This window comes from Rhinatrema bivittatum, chromosome 8 (genome assembly GCF_901001135.1).
Source record: "Rhinatrema bivittatum chromosome 8, aRhiBiv1.1, whole genome shotgun sequence".
Classification (NCBI taxonomy): Eukaryota; Metazoa; Chordata; class Amphibia; order Gymnophiona; family Rhinatrematidae; genus Rhinatrema; species Rhinatrema bivittatum.
Genome location: NC_042622.1, coordinates 89400689 through 89423687, shown reverse-complemented (window position 1 = coordinate 89423687; position 22999 = coordinate 89400689). Strand labels below are relative to the sequence as shown.

Sequence of the window (22999 nt, the reverse complement as noted above, 5' to 3'; positions counted from 1 at the left end):
ATGGCATCAGTAGCATGGGATCTTTTTGGTGTTTGGTTACTTGCCAGGTTCTTGTGGCCTGGTTTGGCCTCTGTTGGAAACAGGATGCCCAGATTGATGGACCCTTGGTCTGACCCAACATGGCAATTTCTTATGTTCTTATTTTCTTAATCTTTTTCCTCTTAATTCTCCCGTTAATACTCCATAATCTAAAAGTAACAGTCAAAAGCATTTTCACCACTCTGTAGTAAAATCTTAAAAGAAATTATAAACTTATTGAACACACCCACCCCCCAGCCTAGGTGGAATGCCACCAAAGAAAGAGACACAAACACAATAAAACTGGAAAATATGTGACAAAATAATATCAACGGCTCAAAAAGAAGGTCACATATATAGAACGCAATTCATTGAATAAGGTATACCCTCATAAGTGGGCCAATGTACACCTCCACTTAACAGCGTTTTAACTTTTATACACTGATATCAGTGTGACTGCCCATTCACTTTTAATCACAGGGTAACCTTTTTCAATTGCGTGACAAACACTGCCACTTCTTTTTAAAGCAGAACTTTTCACTGCCGTCTCTCTTTTAAAGCAGAAGATTTTTTAAAATATATTTTTGTTAAATTTTTTTCAAAAACCCTTTAAGATGTCAATAAACTCCAACTTGAAATAGTATTCTTTTAAATAAATGACTTATCTCTTTCCAAAAGAACGAAAGCTAGAGTCCAAAAGCTCATCGGCCCTGCTCTGCTGAAACGCCCGACACCACTGGTGTTTCGAAGATTTTCTTCTTCAGGGGCTAACATGAAAGTTGGAGAATACAGCGATCTATGCGGAGCGGCCTTGGAGGGAACGGGGAAAGCCATCGGGCCTCCCCTAGGGCTCGGTGCACCCCCTTGCGCGCGCTGACCCCGGATTTTATAACATGCGGGCGGCAGCGCGCGCATGTTATAAAATCGGGTGTACATTTGTGCGCACCAGGTAGCGCACACAAATTTATTTATTTATTATTTATTTATTTTGAACTTTTCTATACCGACATTCATGAGCCGAAGAACATATCAGATCGGTTTACAGTGAAACGGGATACAGCATTAAACAAATGCAATACATAAAACAAGGGATACTGAAACTGGAATAATGGGTTACAGAGAACAAGTAATTAAATAACCAAAATCAAGAGATAACAAGAACTAAATTACAGATAACAGGAATTGTAGATAGACATTAGTAAGACACCTTGTCATGAACCATAGATCAAAAAGTAAACACTGAAATTTGGATTGGATATGAATGTGTCTATAAAGGATTAGGGATGTGAATCGTGTCCTCGATCGTCTTAACGATCGATTTCGGCTGGGAGGGGGAGGGAATCGTATTGTTGCCGTTTGGGGGGGTAAAATATCGTGAAAAATCGTTAAAAATCGAAAAATCGAAAAATCGAATCGTTTTCGTACGGAAAATGGCGCCGGCAGGAGATCGACTGCAGGAGGTCGTTCAGCGAGGCGCCGGAACCCTCGCTGAACGACCTCCTGCAGTCGATCTCCTGCCGGCGCCATTTTCCGTACGAAAACGATTCGCGGCGGGAAATCGCTCCCTGACCCCCGCTGGACCTCCAGGAACTTTTGGCCAGCTTGTGGGGGGCCTCCTGACCCCCACGAGACTTGCCAAAAGTCCAGCGGGGGTCCGGAAGGACCTCCTGCCGTCCAATCTTTTTCGTCTATGGCCGCCGCCATTTTTCGGCGCCATTTTGGAAAATGGCGCCGGCTGAAGACGACAAGATTCAGAGCAGGAGCCCGTTCCGGACCGCTGCCGTTCCGGACCGCCGCTGGACCCGCAGGTTATTTAAGTTATTTGGGGGGGGTTCGGGAGGGTGGGGGATTTAATTTAAAGGGTCGGGGGTGGGTTTTAGGGGGTTTTAGTGTGCCGGCTCACGATTCTAACGATTTATAACGATAAATCGTTAGAATCTGTATTGTATTGTGTTCCATAACGGTTTAAGACGATATTAAAATTATCGGACGATAATTTTAATCGTCCTAAAACGATTCACATCCCTATAAAGGATGGGTCGATTGAGGATTAAGTAAAGGCTTGGCTGAAGAGCCAAGTTTTGAGTCTTATTTTGAAGGTAGTTGTACATTGTTCTAGTCGGACATCCGTTGGAAGGGCATTCCATTGCGGGGCACCGGCTGTAGAAAGGGCTCGTTTTCTAAGCGAAGATTTGGCAGTAGGGGTGTAAAGCGTGCTACTGTAAGCATATCTAACAGGTCTTGAAGGGTTGTGGAAGCGAAGAGGGATGCTAAGATCGAGGGGAGTGTCTTTATGCATGGCTTTGTGTATAACCATGAGGACTTTGTACAGAATTCTAAATTTGACAGGTAGCCAGTGAAGGCTCCACAAGATAGGTGTTGTTGGATTCGTGGACCCTTGGACCGATCGGAACCAGATGGCGAGTCGCTGAGTGAGGTAGCAGCGGAAGCCCCGATCGGAAGGCGGCAAGGACCGAGTTCTGAGTGGCTGAAGTGGAATCCCGGAAAGCCCTATGCGACCAAGGGCTGTGGCAAGGACGGACGAAGCGGGGGAGCTGGTACGATGGTGAGAGGATCTTCGCCCTGGAAGCCGAGCCTCCCCCGAGAGGAGCTCGTAGGAGTTCGGCCGCTGGGACTTAGGAGATTCACCCTGGAAGCCGGCGTCCCCCCAGGAGGAGCCCGTAGGGACCCGGCTGCTGGGACTTAGGAGGGCCCGCGGGGGCGGAGTCAGATGGAGTCCTAGGTAGTCGCTCACCAGTCCGGAGTCGTGCGCCAGGGAGTCGTTGCTTGCCAGTCCAAGATCAGAAACCAAAGGATCGCTGAAAGCCACACCGGGGTCCGAGAGCCGGGAATCGTCGTAAGCCAGTCCGAGGTCCAGAGCCAGAGGGAACACCGTAAGCCGCGCCGGGTCAGAAGCCAAGAGTCGTCGTAATCCAGTCCAGAGTCAGAAGCCGAGAATCACATGAAGCCAGTCCGAGATCAGGGAACACGAGAACCAAGAGGGAACAGGAACGCAGCAACTGAAGACAGGGTAAACCTGGGAACCTCGTTGCAAGGCGAGGAACAGGTCTCGTTGCAGGGTTTAAGTACCCTGAGGGCGTCTGACGTCATCCTGGGGGCTGTGCTGCAATCTCCCGCGCTGGCCCCTTTAAGAGCCGGTGCCTGCCGCGCGCGCGTCTAGGGGGGCGGAGCCAACTGCGGGGAACGCCGGCGGAGCTGGAGCGCGGTGCCAGAGGGCCCGGGGCAAAGTCGCGCCGGGAACGCTGCGGCCGAGGTCCCTGCAGCCCCGGGGGACGGGAAGTCGACTCGGGACCGCGACGGGGTAAGCGCCGATCCCGGGGCCGACCCGGGATCGCAACAGGTGTTATGTGATCTTTTTTATTGGTTTTAGTCAGGATCCTGGCTGTGGCATTCTGCAACATCTGCAGGGGTTTGATGGAGGTGGCTGGTAGCCCGAGAAGCAGGGAGTTGCAATAATCGATTTTTGAAAAGATGATGGATTGGAGAACTGTACGGAAATCTTGAAAATGTAGGAGGGGTCTCAGCCTTTTTAATACTTGCAATTTGAAAAAGCAATCCTTTGTAGTATTATTGATGAATTTCTTGAGGTTCAGCTGACCATCTAAGATGACGCCAAGGTTTCTCACTTGGGAAGAGAAAGTTGTTTGGCTGGTGAGGTAGTTGTTGGTTGTTGAGGAGTAGTTGTCCTGGGAGATGAAGAGTAGTTCTGTCTTATTGGTGTTAAGTATTAAGTTGAGGCTTGTGAGGAGGAGGTTAATGGATTGGAGGCAAGTGTTCCAGAAGCTGAGTGTTTAGGGGAGAGAATCCTTAATCGGGATGAGTATTTGAACGTCATCTGCGTAAATGTAGTGCGTTAAATTAAGATTCGACAGGAGCTGACAGAGGGGGAGGAGGTAAATGTTGAAGAGAGTAGGGGGATAGTGAGAAGCCTTGGGGGACTCCCAGAGTTGAGCTGACAGGGTGGGACTCTTTGTTGTTGATCCTGACTTTGTAGGATCTATTGCTGAGGAATGATTTGAACCAGCTAAGCGCGGTGCCTTTGATGCCGATGTCTGCTAGCTGCTCGACTAGAATCGTGTGGTTCACCGTATCAAAGGTGGCTGATAAATCTAGGAGTACCAGAAGACAAGGTTGTTTTTTTTCCTGACTTAGGATAATGGTGTCTGAGAGTGATATTAAGAGGGCTTCTGTGTTTAGAGCTTTTCGGAAACCGAACTGGGCAGGAGCTAGGATTTTGTTCTCATCCAGATATTCCGAGAGTTGCCTATTGACTATTTTTTCCAATAGTTTGGAAATGAATGGAAGGTTTGCTATGGGGCGAAAGTTAGCTGGGTCAGAGGGTGATAGGTTCAGTTTTTTCAATAGAGGTTTAAGGATTGCCGTTTTTAGGGCATCTGGAACTAGGCCCTGAGATAGGGAGCAGTTGATGATCTCCGCTATCGACTTAGCAATGGTTTTTGGGATGGAGCCTAGTAGATTTGTGGGAATCTGGTCTGAAGGGTGCGAAGCTGGTTTGAGCTTTTTGAGTAAGGTTTCAATTTCTAGAGAGGAGGTGGGATCGAAAGTGTTGAAGCTAGTGTTTTGTTGTAGTGAAGCCGAGTAAGAAGGTGGAGGCTGTCCTTTGTTGGAGCAGAGAGGGGAAAGGAGGTTGGTGATTTTTTTTTTTGAAGTACAAGGCGAGCTTAGAGGCTTTGCTGGCAGCTTGATCATCCGGGATAGGGGTGAGCGATGGTTTGGTGAGGGACGAGACATAAGAGAATAAAGCTTTAGAGTCGAATATGAAATGTTGAATTTTTTGTGCGAAGAAGTCTCTCTTGGTTTGAAGGATGGTGATTCTGTAGTGGTGCATGAGGGATTTGTACTTGGTCAAATTTGTTGGTGAAGGATTTTTTCTCCAGGTGTGTTCTACTCTTCTTAATTCTTGCTTAAGAGATTTAAGTTCTTGGGAGTACCACGGTTTCCTTTTGTCTGGGTTGGGTGGTAGAACTTTTGTGATAATAGGGCAGGTTAGGTCTGCTACTTTTTTAGTAATTTGGAACCATGAGGAGGTAGCCGCTTCTGCGTCTGTGAGGTCTAGGTTGGCGAGTTCTTTTGTTAGGTGCTGGCTGAGGTTGTCCGGGTTACACGGTTTCCTGAATTGGATTGAAGCTTTATTAGGGGGAAGAGGGGTTGATTGGTTGGTTTTGAGGGTTGTGGTGATTATCTTGTGATCCGACCAAGGGATAGAGTAGCAAGTTGGAGTGGATGATGAGGTGAGGCCTTCATTTAGAAAGATTAGGTCTAATGTGAGACCTGCTTTGTGTGTGGCGTCCTTAGCGATTTGTTTGAACCCCATATAATTGAGCGTGTTAAGAAATGTTTCGCAATTAGAGGAGTGAGGAAGCGCATCGACGTGAAGGTTAAAGTCTCCAAGGATTATGGCAGGGACATCTTTGTTGATGTATTTGGCTATGTATTCAATTAGCGGGGAAGAGTCTGATTCCAGTCGGCCAGGGGGGGCATAGGTTAGGCCGATTTGAAGACCTTTAGATTTGAAGACGGCGAATTCCAGAGACGAAGTAGATATAGAATGATGCAGCGTCAGTCCTAGTTCTTTGTTTGCAGCTAAGAGGAGACCGCCACCTCTTTTTTTGATTCTGGGGATTGAGAATATATTGTAGGATTGCGTCGGGAGTTGGTTTATTAACGCCATGTCCTCGGGTTTCAGCCATGATTCGGTGATTGCACACACGTCTGGATTGGAATCAAGTAGATAGTCGGAGAGAAGGTGCGATTTTTTTCGTAAGGGATTGAGCATTGAGAAGAGTTAAAGAAAAGAGCGTGAGGCCCAAGAATTGATTAAGTGGAGAAACCATGATAGGAATTATTCTTTTGTGTTGAATATTAGGAGGTCTGTTATTGCAGAAAGTTCTACGGAGGTTGTTGATGATGGGGATGGCGAAGGTCCGCATAATTGGGTCTAATTAGCGGTGTGGTTGACTGTGGAAGAGAAGCAAGGAGGGTCCAGTCGAAGTGAAGGCTGTACAGATCTAAGGGGATATAGCAGAGTGACTGACCAGAGCTGCATTAAGGTGCTGCACTAAGGGACGCACAAAGGGGCAGGCCCCTTTGTTGCGCTCCTTCGGCGTGCGACGCCGGGATGCAGGGCTGGGATTTAAATCCCCTGCCCGCCTCTTCCTGATGATGTCAGCGCGTGCTCTGCTTTGGTAGGATGGGCCTGTGACGGCAGGAGGGGCAGCCTCGTGGCCAGCGGGGGGTCCGTCCGGGGTAAGTGCGGCAAATAAAGTGGCCTTACCCCGACAGGCTTCAGCGCCGGTTGTGCAGGCCTCCAGCTTCAGCCGCCACTTCCGTCTCTGTTAACTCAATCGAGCAGTGCTGGAAAGAGGTCTCCAGGATGCAGGGCTGGGATTTAAATCCCCTGCCCGCCTCTTCCTGATGATGTCAGCGCATGCTCTGCTTTGGTAGGATGGGCCTGTGACGGCAGGAGGGGCAGCCTCGTGGCCGGCGGGGGGTCCGTCCGGGGTAAGTGCGGCAAATAAAGTGGCCTTACCCCGACGGGCTTCAGCACCGGTTGCGCAGGCCGCTTCCATCTCTGTTAACTCGATTGAGCAGCGCTGGAAAGAGCTGTACCCCATGTGCGCAAAATTTAAAATCGGCCCCATAGAGTTTTTGAAAGAAAGTACATTGGTACATATCTGAAATAACTGGAGTGATGCTCTCTTTGAAAGCTCAAATTTTCTTATTTGCAGGATTTGCAGGATTATGCTTTTAATATTTATTTATTTTATTTTATTTATGTACAACTTTTCTATACTGGGTTGAACAAAGGAATAGATGCCAATAGTCTTGAAAAAAACTTTATTGAAGTGGAGACACAAAGTAGCCCGACTCAGGCCGAGTTTCGCCGTATCAAGACGGCTGCCTCAGGGGCTTGTGTATATTCTCTTCAGTATGCAAATAAAACAAATCATATATGAAGGATCATATATATCATTATATGATCAATGAAAGTAATGAATCTTGCAGTCGCATGCACGAGTCGTTCTCCACTTGTGCGGACAAACAAGTGGAGAACGACTCATGCATGCGACTGCAAGATTCATTACTTTCATTGATCATATAATGATATATATGATCCTTCATATATGATTTGTTTTATTTGCATACTGAAGAGAATATACACAAGCCCCTGAGGCAGCCGTCTTGATACGGCGAAACTCGGCCTGAGTCGGGCTACTTTGTGTCTCCACTTCAATAAAGTTTTTTTCAAGACTATTGGCATCTATTCCTTTGTTCAACCTGACGGCTTTTATAGATCGCCTTCCTTCGTGTTTTTTGGGTCCAACTTTTCTATACTGACATTCATGGATACATCATATTAGTTTACAATGAACTAAGAGAAATACATCATATCGGTTTACAATTACCGTAATTAGGGGAAATACAGCGCACGGGGGAGGCGACAGCAAAGGGGGGATAAACAAGGCAAGGGCATGGTGAAGGGTAATTCAATGGGGGCAAATAAGAAATATTAAGAATGGAGCATAATAGAAACAGAATATAAGCTATCACAGAGATAACATAAAATAATTGACATAATTATGATAACATTGAGCTCGAAAAGGAGGACTAGAAGACCTATGCTGGGAATGTATTAGCAAAAAAGTGTATACTGCAAAAATGGTTGATTTAGGAGGTGTCAACTTTAATACAGCTTAAAAATATGGTGCACCAAATGTGCATTATAGAAAAATATGTTGAACAAGTAGACCTAAATAGGAGATGCCATGATTTCAGACTATTACAATCCTTATCGCCTATGCCAGAAATTTAATTTTAAATGACATACCTGTATAAGTTTAATGGTGCTTTAGAGCTACTATTATTTTTTCTTGTGTCAGACATTTCCCAATATTAAATGCTTGACTACTACTGTTGGGGGGGGAGATGGGGGTACACTGTAGGGGTGATAGTGTTAGAACATAAGAACATGCCATACTGGGTCAGACCAAGGGTCCATCAAGCCCAGCATCCTGTTTCCAACAGTGGCCAATCCAGGCCATAAGAACCTGGCAAGTACCCAAAAACTAAGTCTATTCCATGTTACTGTTGCTAGAAATAGCAGTGGCTATTTTCTAAGTCAACTTAATTAATAGCAGGTAATGGATTCTCCTCCAAGAACTTATCCAATCCTTTTTTAAACACAGTTACACTAACTGCACTAACCACATCCTCTGGCAACAAATTCCAGAGTTTAATTGTGCATTGAGTGAAAAAGAACTATCTCCGATTAGTTTAAAATGTGCCACATGCTAACTTCATGGAGTGCCCCCTAGTCTTTCTATTATCTGAAAGTGTAAATAACCGATCCACATCTACCTAATCTAGACCTCTCATGATTTTAAACATCTCTATCATATCCCCCCTCAGCTGTCTCTTCTCCAAGCTGAAAAGTCTTAACATCTTTAGTCTTTCCTCATAGGGGAGCTGTTCCATTCCCCTTATCATTTTGGTCACCCTTCTCTGTACCTTCTCCATCGCAACTATATCTTTTTTGAAATGTGGCGACCAGAATTGTACACAGTATTCAAGGTGTGGTCTCACCATGGAGCGATACAGAGGCATTATGACATTTTCCATTTTATTCACCATTCCCTTTCTAATAATTCCCAACATTCTGTTTGCTTTTTTGACTGTCGCAGCACACTGAACCGACGATTTCAATTGTTATCCACTATGTCGCCCAGATCTCTTTCTTGAGTGGTAGCACCTAATATACATTCAATTGCCTGGTGTAATGCAGAGTAAATCCAACATCAAGCAACTTACTTTTGTACTGTTTTCATGGATGTTTAACTATAAAGATACTGAAGCATAACAATACTTGTCTTTTCTTTTCAGGAGCTGTTTCAGGTAGATGCTGAAATCACACAAGATGATGTTCCAGTAGAGAGCTTCACTACCTCTAATGGAAATACATACACCATCTTCCCTTCTAAGGAATTAGCTCCGCCAATAACAGAAGAGGTATTCATAACAGAAGTAACCGTGGCAGAGGAGCTCCCTGTGTACCTGCAGCAGATCTTTATTCCTGAAAACACATTTACTGAGCTAAAGGAAGGGTTAGTTTCCAGACATTTTGGGTACTTGCAAGGGAAATAGTGCTTAAGTTGCTGTCAGCTTGTTTTATTTTGGGATGAATATTCTTTCTAATCTCAGGGGCATTATTACATTTGTAAGAATATAAATTAGAGCATGAACTCAAGTTTTCTGGAAGAAATGAAATTTTTGGAAATCTTTGGATAAACAAGCCTCTTACATTTTGTTCTGTAGTAAATACTCAATATGCACAATAGAGGTTGATATTCAGCTGCAGTTTGTCTAGGTAAATTAGCCGGTTAAATATACCCAAGTAATTTACACTTTGTATTCAACGACACATCCATGCTGCTGAATATACCCAGACAAACCACAGTTATTCAGGTTATTTTACCTGGATAACTCTAGGACTACACCTCAGTATAACAAAAGTTTTCCAGCTAACTTATCTGGATAGTTTTAAATATCCAAGTTCTCCTGATAAGTTAGCCGGATAACTTTACCCTGCCCAGAAATGACCCTGGAATACCTTCCCCTTAGCTCGATACATTTTTCCCAGGTAAAATTTATCAAGGTAGAGGGGCAGGAATTTAAAATTGGGGTTTGTCTGCATAACTCAAAAGTTACTCAGGCAAATTTGAATATCGACTTCAATAATGTTTTGTAATCATTGGGGTTGATATTCTAAAGATTTGCTCAACTAAAATTGGATTTTAGCCAGTTACATCTAGCTGGTTAAAAATATGGCCTCTTTAACTCTTTAAAATCGCAAGCTGCAGAAGTTTAGCTAGGTTAAAAAAGGGGTCGGGTCAGAAGCATTCGTAGGGTGGGCTTTTGAATTTAGCCAGTTAGCGTAACATTCAGTACTAACTGGCTATTTAGCTCGGTAACCCAGCCTCAAAAATAGCAGGCCTTTCTCTGTATGTTCAAATTTTGAGCGCGTTGATTAAGCCGATATTTAGTTGCACAGGTAGGCAGGTAAGTATGTTTAACTATCCAGTCAAAGATAATTGGGTAAATTTACACTGTTTTCTTATACGCTTTGTTGCTTTTTGAAAATCAGTCCCAATGTGTTTTACAATTCCATTCAATGAACAAAAGAATGTATCATAACATTTGTAAAATAGGGAAGTCTTCTACTAGCCTCGGCCTGGAAAATTATAGTTTTTAATGAATGTATTGTTTTATGAAATGTATTGATTTTGTATTTATGTTTCTTTTTTATTGTTAACTGCTATGATGGTGTACTTACTAAATGGGGGGTCAGTAAAATAAAATAAATAATAATAATTTTTTCATATGAGAAATACCTGAACAGAATAAACTTACAAAAGTCATGCCCACCCTAGGGTTGAAACAATCTAGAACACTTTGATAATCACATACATACAATCATTCCTTTCTGAACTGGCTTTGTTGATCTTTTCCAGCATCCGTCTTGGCTTTTTTGAACATTTGGAGATGTGGTTTGACCAGGCCATATCTGAATCCCAGAGCATTGTAGCTTCCAAGACAGATGAGCTCACTTCAGAGTTAGAGCTGAGTTGTCACCTGCAAGAGCCAAGAGCTCAGCGCATTGAAAAGGATGTGCGCCATGTCAGAGCTGGTAACTGTTAAAAGTTATCTGATAACTTCACCATGCATTGTCTGCCATACCAGTACAGTTTATTGGATGAGAGGGTGACAGAGTATAAAAACACTTTTTTTCTTGTTTCTCACAGCGGAGCTCCTTCTTCACCAGGAGCGAGTAGACTCACATTGTGAAGGAGTGAAAGAAGCTCTGAAAAAGCTGAAATTGGAATTTATCTTGCTGAAGGACAACATGAAGAATGAGACCAAGAACTTCCGCCAAACAATCTCCAATATGGAGCACATCTTCCTGAGTGCCACCAAATCAGACAAGTAAGAACACCATCAGATATAAAGCTGTTCACTTCTGACTAATGGGGGTCATATTCTCTGCGTGCCATTCACTAGCTTTTGGAAAATAAGTTGGTGGTCTTAAGACAGTTTCCAATGAGCGCGTACCCCCCGAAAACCTACCCCAAACCCCCCCTGCGCGCGCCGAGCCTATTTTGCATAGGCTTGGTGCTCGTAAGTCCCGGGGCTTGCATGGAGGGGCATATCGGGGGGCGTACCGGGAGTGATGCGGCATTTCGGGGGCATGTCGGGAGTGATGCTGCGTTTCGGGGGCGTGTCCGGGGGCATGGTTCCGGCCAGGGGGCGTTCCGGGGGCGTGGTAGCGGTCCCCGGACCAGCCCCCGGACCGGAACATGGAGCGCGGCAGCCGGCCCGGCGCGCGTAAAGTTACGGGAGGGGAAAGTTAAGGGAGGGGAAGGTGAGTGGAGGGCGAAGGAAAGTTCCCTCCGAGGCCACTCCAATTTCGGAGCGGCCTCAGAGGGAACGGAGGCAGGCTGCGTGGCTCAGTGCACGCAGGCTGCCGATTTTGGGCAGCCTGCGTATCTATTGAAATCTCACGTACTCTTGTTCGCGCCTGGTGCGCGAACAAAAGTACGCATGTGCGCAGATTTATAAAATCTGCCCCTCTATGTAGCATCTCAATTGGCAGTTTTAGCAGAAGGGTCAGGATTATAATTGAATTGAAACTGAACTCCTCTTTCCACTCTGTAATAATAATAATAATTTTAGCTGACTTTGCCAAATAATGCTCAAGGCAGTTTTCAGCATTATTAGTCTCCAGGTATTTAAGTTCATTCCCAAAGTGCTTACAATCTAGGAGCCTGATTTTAAAAAGGATTCATATGCATAAAACTGCGTTCTACATGTGTAAATTTACTTTATGTGTATAAGTGGGCTTTTGAAAATTGCTCATATATTTTACACGTGTAAGTGCACTTTACACACGTAAATAGCTTTTGAAAAACAATTTCCCCTAAGATCATCATGGGCTTTAACTGAACAATTCATATCTTTATGTCTCTCCACAATACAAGTCTGGTTATAGTGCAATAAGCTTGTACTAAATGTCAGTAAGACTGAAATCATGATTCTATCCCATTTTCTGTCCACTAATACTCCATAAAAAATAACATTTAAAGGCCATTCCATTCCTATCTCTAACACAGTCCGTTCTCAGCCCACTGCTCATTGACCAGTCTTTATCTATGAATGTATGTATAAAATCACTTACTCAAACCTCATTCTTCAAACCATGTCTGCTCCGTCATTTAAAACCATTATTAGAACCACCTGACTTTTGTAGTCCTCCAGTCTTTTCTTTTATCCCAGGATAAGCAGGATGCTAGTCCTCACATATGGGTGACGTCACTGATGGAGCCCTATCACGGAAAACTTTCTGTCAAAGTTTCTAGAAACTTTTGACTGGCACACTGAGCCCACTGGCCTTGAAAAAGCCATGGAGCAACGTACAAAACATTGACATCGGCATCGACATTCTTCAATTCCAGAAGCCTTGTTATCACCGGAGCAGTCAGGAGCCAAAAGACCTCATCTACAGGAGACACCAAGGCCTTCTACACCGAGGCGTTCCCCACCCCTAGGGGTGCTGGACATCAATCCACCGCAGGGCCCTGTGGTAGAGCCGATGACACCTTCACCGCCACCACGTATAGCTGCTCTGCCTGCATCAGCTATTACAGAGGAACTGAGCGGATTCATCCACCAGGCGGTACGAGAAGCACTCCAAGAATATCGACCATCGACACCAATGCCGATATCCTCGCTGAAGCTGACACCATTGTTAGTGCCGGTGCCCACAATGATACCGGTGCTGCGCTGATGCCGGTGCCCATACCGATGCCGGTGCCTACACCGATGCCGGGGCCATCCCCAAAGACAAAACAAGCACCGATGACAGAACCAGCACCGATGCCGATCCTGATGCCATTCCGAATGTCAGTACCCACACTGGGGACTCCAATGCAGCCGGACATTTCAATTTTTCAACCGCTCAATGACAAACTCGATGTCCTCATCGGTGCCATGCCATCACAACCTCTTCCTACTAAGCCTGCAGGTGTAGGAGATACTTTTGGTCAGTTCCCACTCGATGAACCTCAACCAGGACCTTCAGGACTTTTCAGACCAGTGGTTCCATCAGTACCACCGGGGTCTTCTCCTACATCTCCTTCCAAACATGCACAGTATGACTCCTGGGAGGAGAAAAACACAGATTCATCATCTGAAAGCTTCATGTCTGAGCCATCCCCTCTTGAAGGAAGAAAAAAGTCCCCACCAGAAGACTTATCCTTCACTACCTTCATAAAAGATATGGCAGACACAATCCTTTTTAAATTAGTGTCTGAGGAGGATACTAGACAACAAACATTAGAAGTCCTTCAATTTGTGGATCCACCCAAGGAAGTCCTAGCCATTCCAATCCACAAGGTCCTACTGGAGTTACAACATAGATTGTGGGAACATCCGTGTTCCGTTCTGCCAGTCAATAGGAGAATGAACACCACATATCTCGTACAGCATGTCCCTGGTTACCAAAAGGCACAACTACCACACCAGTCAGCAGTGGTCGAGTCAGCTCAAAAAAAATCTAAAAGAGTACAACCTCATTCATCTACACCACCAGGGAAGGATCATCGTTTTCTAGACTCTCTAGGAAGAAAAGTATACCAAGGAGCAATGCTTAACTCTAGCATAGCGTCTTACCAACTCTACATTTTGCAATACCAGAGGAATCTCTGGAAACAAATGCAGCAGCTCACGGATTCCCTCCCTCAGCAATACCAAGATGCAGCTCAGGCAATTGCCCATAAAGGACTAGAAGCTGGAAAGCATGAAGTCTGCGCTGCATACGACAGCTTCGAAACATCTTCACGGGTTGAAGCTTCGGGGATCAGTGCATGCCATTGGGCCTGGTTAAAAGCCTCTGACCTCAGGCCTGAGGTACAGGATAAATTGGTGGACTTACCCTGCGTAGGCGACAACCTATTTGGGTCAAAGGTTCAGGACGCAGTGGCCCAACTTAAAGAACATACAGAGACACTGCGTCAGTTATCTGCGGTCCCACAAGACTCTTCTTCTTCAGCGTCCCGTCGCCAACCAAGGAAAGATACCAGAAAGCCATATTACAGGCTGAGGAGATATTATCCACCGGCATCTAGGGGTAGATCTTCCCGACCACAGCAAAGATCTCAACCCAGACAGCCTAGAACTACTAGGCCCCAACCATCAGCACAGACAGGACCAGCTGCAGGTTTTTGAGGCAACGCCAGAGAGCAAAAGCCATCTCCACAACCTCAATCCAAACATACCAGTAGGAGGTTGAGTCTCTTTCTACTACAACCATTGGTTTCAGATAACAACAGACCAATGGGTATTCTCAATAATATCACGAGGTTATCAACTCAATTTCCTATCAATTCCAAAAGACTCTCCTCCAAAGCCTCTTTCGCTAAACAAAAATCACATCACTCATCTGCAAGCAGAATTATTCACCCTTCTGAGAGCCAGAGCTGTAGAACCGGTACCCCAGACTCAGCAGGGCAGAGGATTCTATTCCCGTTATTTCCTCATTCCAAAGAAAACGGGAGGCCTACATCCCATCCTAGACCTCAGAAATCTCAACAAATTTCTATGAAAAGAAAAATTCAGGGTGGTCTCTTTAGGCACAATGCTTCCCCTTCTTCAGACAGGAGACTGGCTTTGTTCTCTGGATCTACAAGACGCTTACGCTCACATTCCCATATTCCCTCCTCATCGCAAGTATCTGCGTTTCCTGGTGGGTCAACAGCATTTCCAATACAGGGTACTACCATTCGGACTTGCCTCAGCACCCAGAGTATTCACGAAATGCCTAGCGGTAGTAGCAGCACACTTACACAAGGAAAGTGTACATGTTTTCCCCTGCCTGGACGACTGGCTCATCAGAAGTCAATCTCAACAAGGAGCTCTTGCTTCTCTAAGACGAACAATCACTCTGCTCCACTCGATCGGTTTTCTCATAAATTACCAAAAGTCCCATCTCACAGGTTGCGCCATCCCAACCTTCAATCCCTATCTCTGACAGCCTGGATGTTGAAAGCTTGATCTTACAACCACTCAATCTTTCCACTAATGTCTCTCAAGGGCTTATTGCTTCACGTAAACCTTCCACACGGAAGATCTATTCTTCGAAGTGGAAAAGATTCACTTTGTGGTGCACGCAAAAAGACATTGACCCTTTTTCCTGCCCCACACCCTCTTTACTAGACTATCTATGGCACCTTTCAGACTCTGGTCTCCAGACCTCATCTGTAAGAGTACACTTAAATGCAATCTCGGCTTACCATAATAAAATGGGAGATGCACCAATATCCGTACAACCTCTTGTCAGTAGATTTATGAGAGGTTTAACTCGCCTTAAACCACCAATACGGCCACCAGTCACAGAATGGGACCTTAATTTGGTGCTAACAAGGCTCATGTGTTCTCCCTTTGAGCCCATGAATTCCTGTGATTTTAAATTTCTCACATGGAAGACTATCTTCCTAATAGCCATTACATCTGCTAGAAGGGTTAGTGAGTTACAAGCACTTTTCACATACTCACCTTATACAAAATTCCTTTATGACCGAGTGGTACTTCGTACACATCCAGAATTCCTTCCCAAGGTAGTTACAGAATTCCATTTGAATCAATCCATAGTTTTGCCCATATTCTTCCCAAGACCTCATTCTCACCAAGGTGAGAAAGCTTTACATACCTTGGACTGTAAACGTGCGCTAGCATACTACTTAGACCGCACTGCAGTCCATAGGAAATCCACTCAACTCTTTGTTTCTTTTGATCCAAACAAACCGGGTAATCCAGTGGGCAAACACACTCTCTCCAACTGGCTAGCGGATTATATAGAATTGTGCTATGAAAAAGCAGGCCTTCCTCTCCAAGGGCGAGTAAAAGCACATTCAGTAAGAGCAATGTCAACCTCAGTAGCACACTATCATTCAGTGCCAATTCTTGACATATGTAAAGCTACAACATGGAGTTATCTTCACACATTTGCAGCTCAGTACTGTCTGGACAAAGAAGGACGACAAGATTCAGCCTACGGACAATCTGTCTTAAAGAACTTGTTTCCAGTAAAATCCCAACTCCTTCTACATCCAACCTACTATGATTTTCGGCTGCCTCACTTTCACCAACAATACTTCAGTGTTGCTTCACTACAAAATGACTCAGCCTAAAGCTTGCTAATCACCCATATGTGAGGACTACATCCTGCAGTCATGGGATAACACCTATTACAAGGTAAGCAATTTTGCTTTTTCATGTCTATATTTCTGTAATTCTTTGTTTATTGGTCTAACTGCTTATGTTATACACCCACGTCAAATAATTCAGAATTCTGCAGCACAGCTTCTCACGGGCCCCTCTATCCGAGATCATATCATTCCAGTACTCACTCTCTCCATTGACTCCCTGTCACTTATCGGATCCAATATAAACTCATTGTTACTATGCATAATCTGTTAAACAACGTTTCTTCTCCCTGGATCATTGTCACATTAAATTTATACACACCACCACAGAGTCTCAGATCTTCAAATCGAGATCGCCTAGATGTCCCATCTCCAGGATTTGTGTTGCGTTCGACAGTCCACGGGCTAGCCCTGTGAACTGCCGCCCTCACCTTTCCAGCTGGTCCGCCAGACACGGAGACACATCTCTGGCACTCTTCGCAGCATGCTGCTGACTCCCTGCCACCGTGCTCCTCCTTAGGTGTGCACATGCCCGACACTGCAACATTTAAAGGGCCTGCCATGGAAAAAGCCCTGCAGCGTGTCTTGAACTCACACAGTCAGATCTATAAAAGACCCTCTAGAACTCCACACCAGTCCCTCAGCAACAGGTCCACTATTCTAAGTAGTGTGTGTAGCTTCCTGCATACCTTGTCTTCAGTTCTTCAGTTCAATGTCCTTATTTTCAGTTATTCAGCCTCTTCCTCATTGCCCATCTGTTCTTTTCCTCACCTTCCTGCCCTGTCTATCTCTCCCTCCTTTCCTCTTGGGCAGATACCTGGTTTGACCGCTATCTACTACTGACCACCGGATATGCTTGACCGCTGCCTGCCACTGGAAATGCTTGACTGCTACCCACCACTTACCTCTGTCTGCCTACCTGGCTACTCTACGACACCTCATACGCTATCAGCAGAGGCCCCCATCTAAGACCTGCCAGCCCTGGCATCCAAAAACTCAATCTGAGGAGAATGAGGGCTGACATAGGCAAAGTTCCAACGGGCCTCTGCTTCATCCGGGTCCACCTGTTGATGGTAGGAACCTGCAGGGCTCCTCCCTGCAGGTTGTGCCAATTCTGCCTCAGCCCAAGGGTCCATGAATGCAACAATTTGCTTATCTTGATGACACCCGGAAACTTGCTTTCTCAACCACCAGACTTACCCTCAGACGTAAGAACTATCAAGGAATCTAAATTCTTCAAGAAAGCACTCAAGAATCACATTATTCTAATGTGACTCAGTTAAATCTTCTGTCCCATGAGATACATTTGTTGTCACTTTATGTATTCTGTATATTTTGTTTGTTTTATATTTATTTCTCCTATATTTCTTGTTTTGTTTTAGATTTTATTATGGATGTACTCATCTGCCCTGCCCTGAATGTTGGGAGGGCGGGTAACAAATATTTTAAATAAATAAATTCCTATGATACTATGTTACATTTACACATGTAACTCCTTTAAAAAATACCCCGTAAGTGGGTAATTGAAATAACAAGAGTATCAATGAGGAAAGTGGGATTGAACCCTGGTTCTCAGCCCACTGCTCTATTAAGGCACTCCTTCTCTAAGTAGTCCTTCCAAAGTTAAGACACTATCAGGCCGATAAGACACAAAGTTAAGACACTATCAGGCCGATACAGAGCGCTCGGCCAAGTGCACCGTTTAGCCGCGCATTTTTGACGCGCTATTATTACCCCTTATATTGTAAGGGGTAATAGCGGGTGGAAAACGTGTGGCCAACCCCCCCCCCGAAACTAATAGCGCTCATCACATGCAAGTGCATGTAGATGAGCCTATTAGTTAGTCACCCGCAATACAGAAAGTAAAATGTGCAGCCAAGCCTCACAATTTCAGAAGGCACCGGGCAAGTGTACAGAAAAGCAGAAAAAACTGCTTTTCTGTACACCCTCCGACTTAATATCATAGCGATATTAAGTTGGAGGCCCCAAGAATTTAAAAAAAAAAAGTTTTTTAAATCTGCCCGCTGTTCGTGGGTTGGAAAACGGACACTCAACTTTGCCGGCGTCCGTTTTCCAAACCTGTGGCTGTCAGCAAGTCTGACAACCGACGCCAGGAAAAATTAAGTGTCTGCTGTCAGACCCGCTGACAGCTGCCGCTTCTGCCAATAAGAAGAGGTACCTGGGAGCGCGTTGGGAGAGCAGTCACTCGCCTCAGAGCGCCGGCTCTCCCGCGGACTTTATTGAATGGGCCTGATTGGCAGAAAAGTATGTGACTAAAGCCTGCATTGTTGTTGCTCATGCTGTACTCATTCTTTAAATTAAAGGATATCTTTGGTTTCCATTTCTGTGAATCTGGTATTTCACTAAAATATTGAAAATTATATCAACAAATGCTGTAAACTTGTGAAATCCCAGACTTAAGAGAGGGAGAAGAACTTCTTTGATATGCAGATAGGATCAGAATCAGTGAGGTTTGATTTTGCTCACACTGAATTTCTTAGGGAACTGGGAAGGGAAGAAACAGTTTTTATCTTATGGTTCCCATGGGACCTCACGTAAGGCCTGACTCTCTAAGGCTTTTTCTCATTTTATGTCTTTAAGAAAAAAGCTTAATAATTCAGATCCTTAGAGCTGGCAATAATATCATGCCCTTTGTAATTATCTTCATAGTGTATTGCTTCCACTCTGTAATCTGAGATGGAATGGCACTAGAGAATAGAGCCTACATTTTATAATACTCTGATCTTTATAAAACATAATTTCAACCTGCCAAAGGGAGGGTAGTTTTTTTATTTTGGACTTCCTCAGGCATTGAGCTCAAAAACTCCAGGTTCCAAACGAAGAGTCAGATGTACTAAAGAGTGATAACATGTCAGGAGTGGCCAACTCTGGTCCTTGAGAGCTACAAACAGGCCTGGTTTTCAGGATATCCAACATGAATATATCCATTTGCATTCATATTGCATATGAATGTATGCAAATATATCTCATGCATATTCATTCTGGATATCCTGAAAACCAGGCCTGTTTATGGCTCTCAAGGACCGGAATTAACCACCTTTGACATGGGCTATTTAATTAGCTTGCATTAACAGCCTATGTCAATGACACGCAATTCAATTTGTAAGTAAATTTCTTGCATTAAAATTAGCACATTAATGATAAGATTAACAGAACAACTATGAGGTTCATATTCAGCCACTGTGCAACTCTGCTAATTAGCCGGATAAACTTACCTAGCGAACTAGTACTATATATTCAGCAGTGCAGCTGTGCTGCTGAATATACCTGGCTTTGATAAAGTTAGTCAGATAAGTTTATCTGGCTAACTTTAGGCCAGCTTGATGGGAAGACCAGAGTTAGCCAGATAAGTTATCCGGCTAACCCTGAATATCAAAGTTAGCCGGTAATTTATCCAGCTAACGCAACTCTTCCCTTAAATGCTTCTTGATCACCCCTGGCATACAACTAATTTATCTGGCCAAATTTTAATTTAAAATAAATCAAAGGCAACATATAGCTGCTCTGTTGCTGCCAAACTGTATTTTACTGTATATCATTTAAAAACCCTATTTGTGTAAATTCAAAAATACTTAATTAACCTACACTGTGTGGAACAAAATTTCAAATAAACTTTACCAAAAAGCATTTGAAAAAATATTTTTATGGAGAGAGTGGAAGTTTCATATATAGTGTAGGTGACTCTGCACCAATATGTAATTGGTTATAATCATCAACCACCACCACTCCCCTGAAGAAAGATTAACATCTGAAACATGAACCGTTTGTGTCGGGATCGGATTTCAAACGCTTGAGGATTCACCAACATTAAAGGGAAGTCTACCATGTACCCGCCGTAAGCTAATTGGGCAACTTTACATTAGGTCCTTTCTAGAGGAAAGGTAAACATTTACACCTCCGCGGATGTTTTTGAATTGTTTTGGGATTACAATTTCAATTCACAAAAAAAATTTAAAAAAATAAGTTTTGTTCTATTGGAGGTGGTGGTGATTGATGATTATAACCAATTACATATTGGTGCGGAGTCACCTACACTATATATGAAACTTCCACCCTCTCCATAAAAATATTTTTTCAAATGCTTTTTGGTAAAGTTTATTTGAAATTTTGTTCCACACAGTGTAGGTTAATTAAGTATTTTTGAATTTACACAAATAGGGTTTTTAAATGATATACAGTAAAATACAGTTTGGCAGCGACAGAGCAGCTATATGTTGCCTTTGATTTATTTTTGATTGTATAGCATCGCTGTAACACAGTGGTGATTTGCGTTGATTTACCACATTTTAATTTAGCCAGATAACTTCTTATTTCCCTGTATGTACCCGGATCAGTCCAGACCATGGGTTATGCCTCCCTTCCAGCAGGTGGAGACAGAGAAAAACTTGAAAGGCACCCTCACATAACCTGTGTGCCACCTGCATCCCTTCAGTATTTCTCTGTCTCCAGCAGATGGAGATGGTGCAAACCCTGCAATCTTGCCCTGTTTCTGGGGTTAGGATATCCCTTAAATTTAACTAAGATTGAACTAGCTTTAAGTTGTGAATCAAGCAAGTTTAAAAAAAAAAAAAAAAGAGAAGAGAAGGAAGAAGCTCTTCTGCAGCAGGGAGTATTATCCCTATCCTCCCAGAGGGTTGTTAGATTCTGCGGGGTCATCCTCTCTGGTGGCAGGTTATTGGAGCTGAGGTTGGTAATCCCGTGGGGCAAGTTAAGCAGCCTGGGAAGAGATTGCTGGTGGTCCAGTCCATCTCTTACCCTGTGGTGTTCCTGAGCAGCACTTGTATACAAAAAAAAAAAAAAATCGCAATTTTTCAAAAATGTTCTTTTTTGGTCTGCTGCAATCCAGGATCCTCCCCACCTGAATCTCCGTGTTTTTGTCGAATTTTGCCGCGTTTTCACATTTTTTGGGCCGCCCCCCCCACGATGCCACGCCCATCTTTGTGTGTGGCATGTGGAGAATCGTCCGCGCGGCTTTCTAGGGCCGGTATTTGCTCCCGCTGCCTTCCTGGAGGGAAGGGAAGGCAGCTCTTTTTCAGGATCTGCAGCATTACCCAAGCCTTGAGGGGCTCTGAAAAGATCTGCTCCGCGGGAGCTCAGTGCTGATCCTTTTCCCCTCAGTGCAGGGACGGCAGCCATCTTAAACACTTTTGCTGCAGCTCAAGCAAGGGCTATGGGGGAGGGGAAGCTTCCCCCAGCGCTGTCACCGGCCCCTACCAGCCCTGATGATGTTTAATATCAGGACCAGGATTTTTTACAGGAGGACCCTGTTTTCCCTGGGGGACAGGATGTTGATTCTGATTCCTTTTCTTTAGATTTTGTCCTCCTTACGCATAAAACCTTCTTGGCTTCCAGATCTCCGCAAGGTGGTTCCTTGCCGATGAGACCTGTGCAGGGACCACCCCCTAAGGTAGCCAAGTGCACAGATGTTCCCGCATCTCTACGGGTCGTGAAGTTAAAAGGCGCTGTGGCTTCAGGAGGCACAGCCGCTCTGGAGGTTCCAGGCAGTGCGGCTGCAGATGCAGGATTCTCTCCTTTCCTTCCCTCCGGTGGGGGATTGGATGAGGAGCAGGGGAAACAGACCCCCTTAGAGGGGGATGACCCTAAAGTGGCCCATCTGTTCCAGAGGGAGGAATTAGAACCCCTCATTCCGGCAGTTCTGTCTGAGCTGGGGTTCAAGCACCGTCCCCCCCCCCCTTACAGGCTCCACCGCAGAACTTGGTGGACCCGGTCCTAGCGGGATTGCGCACACCGACTCAGGTTTTTCCTGTCCATGCCATGCTTCAGCAGCTAATGACCAGGGAGTAGATGCTCCGGATGCTGGTTTGTGAGTTGGTCGAGCCATGGATAAGCGTTATCCATTGTCAGATGACTTTCTGGAGCTCCTGTGGTCCCCTAAAGTGGACGCTGCAGTTTTGGCTGTTGTCAAGCGGACCACTATTCCAGTCGCAGGCTCGAAAGCTCTCGAGGATCTTCAGGATCGCAAACTGGAAGTCCTGCTTAAGCACATCTTTGAAGTGTCCGCTCTGGGTGTCCAAGCGGCAGTGTGTAGCAGTTATATGCTACGAGCGAGCCTGCGCTGGGTTCAACAATTGCTGATGTCTAGAGATCTTCCTCCGGGTGAGTCAGAGCAGGCGCAACATTTGGAGGCTGCAGTGGCATATGGGGCAGATGCTCTATATGTCCTGCTCTGCACCTCATCTCGCACCATATCATCGGCAGTGTTGGCAAGGCGTCTTTTGTGGCTCCGCCACTGGTCAGCGGACATTTCATCCAAGGCTCAACTTGGGGCAATCCCGTTTAAAGGTGTTTTTTTATTGGGGATGATTTAGAGCAGTTAGTTCCTGGGGGAGAACAAAGTTCACAAGTTACCAGAGGACAGACCGAAGCCGCCCAGAGGGTTTCTATCATCTCGCTCTCGTTTTCGGGGGCAACAGAGATTTCACCAGCACAGGCAGCAAGCGGCCAGACAGCGACAACCGTTTGCCAGAAGCCAAGCCTGGTCATCATCCTTCCGGGGACGCAGAGGTGGTTCTTCCTCCGCTTCTACCTCCAAGATTCCACAATGAGATGGTACCGGCCCATCCCTCGATTCCTTGTGTTGGGGGTCGCCTGTCCCGGTTTTACGAAGCATGGGCCACAATTACTTCCGATCAGTGGTTGCTAAG

The 22999-nt window shown here is 45.0% G+C and overlaps 1 protein-coding gene across 3 annotated transcripts in view; it reads left to right on the top strand.

Annotated features, from left to right (window-relative positions):
- The window catches only part of CCDC180 (coiled-coil domain containing 180), a 597826-nt gene that overhangs the window by 339250 nt on the left and 235577 nt on the right, over window positions 1–22999 (top strand). For all 3 annotated transcript variants that reach the window (XM_029611950.1, XM_029611952.1, XM_029611951.1), the window contains 3 exons: window positions 8941–9161; window positions 10569–10744; window positions 10860–11040. In XM_029611950.1, the coding sequence (XP_029467810.1) occupies window positions 8941–9161; window positions 10569–10744; window positions 10860–11040 (578 nt within the window). The remainder of the gene's footprint in view (window positions 1–8940; window positions 9162–10568; window positions 10745–10859; window positions 11041–22999) is intronic.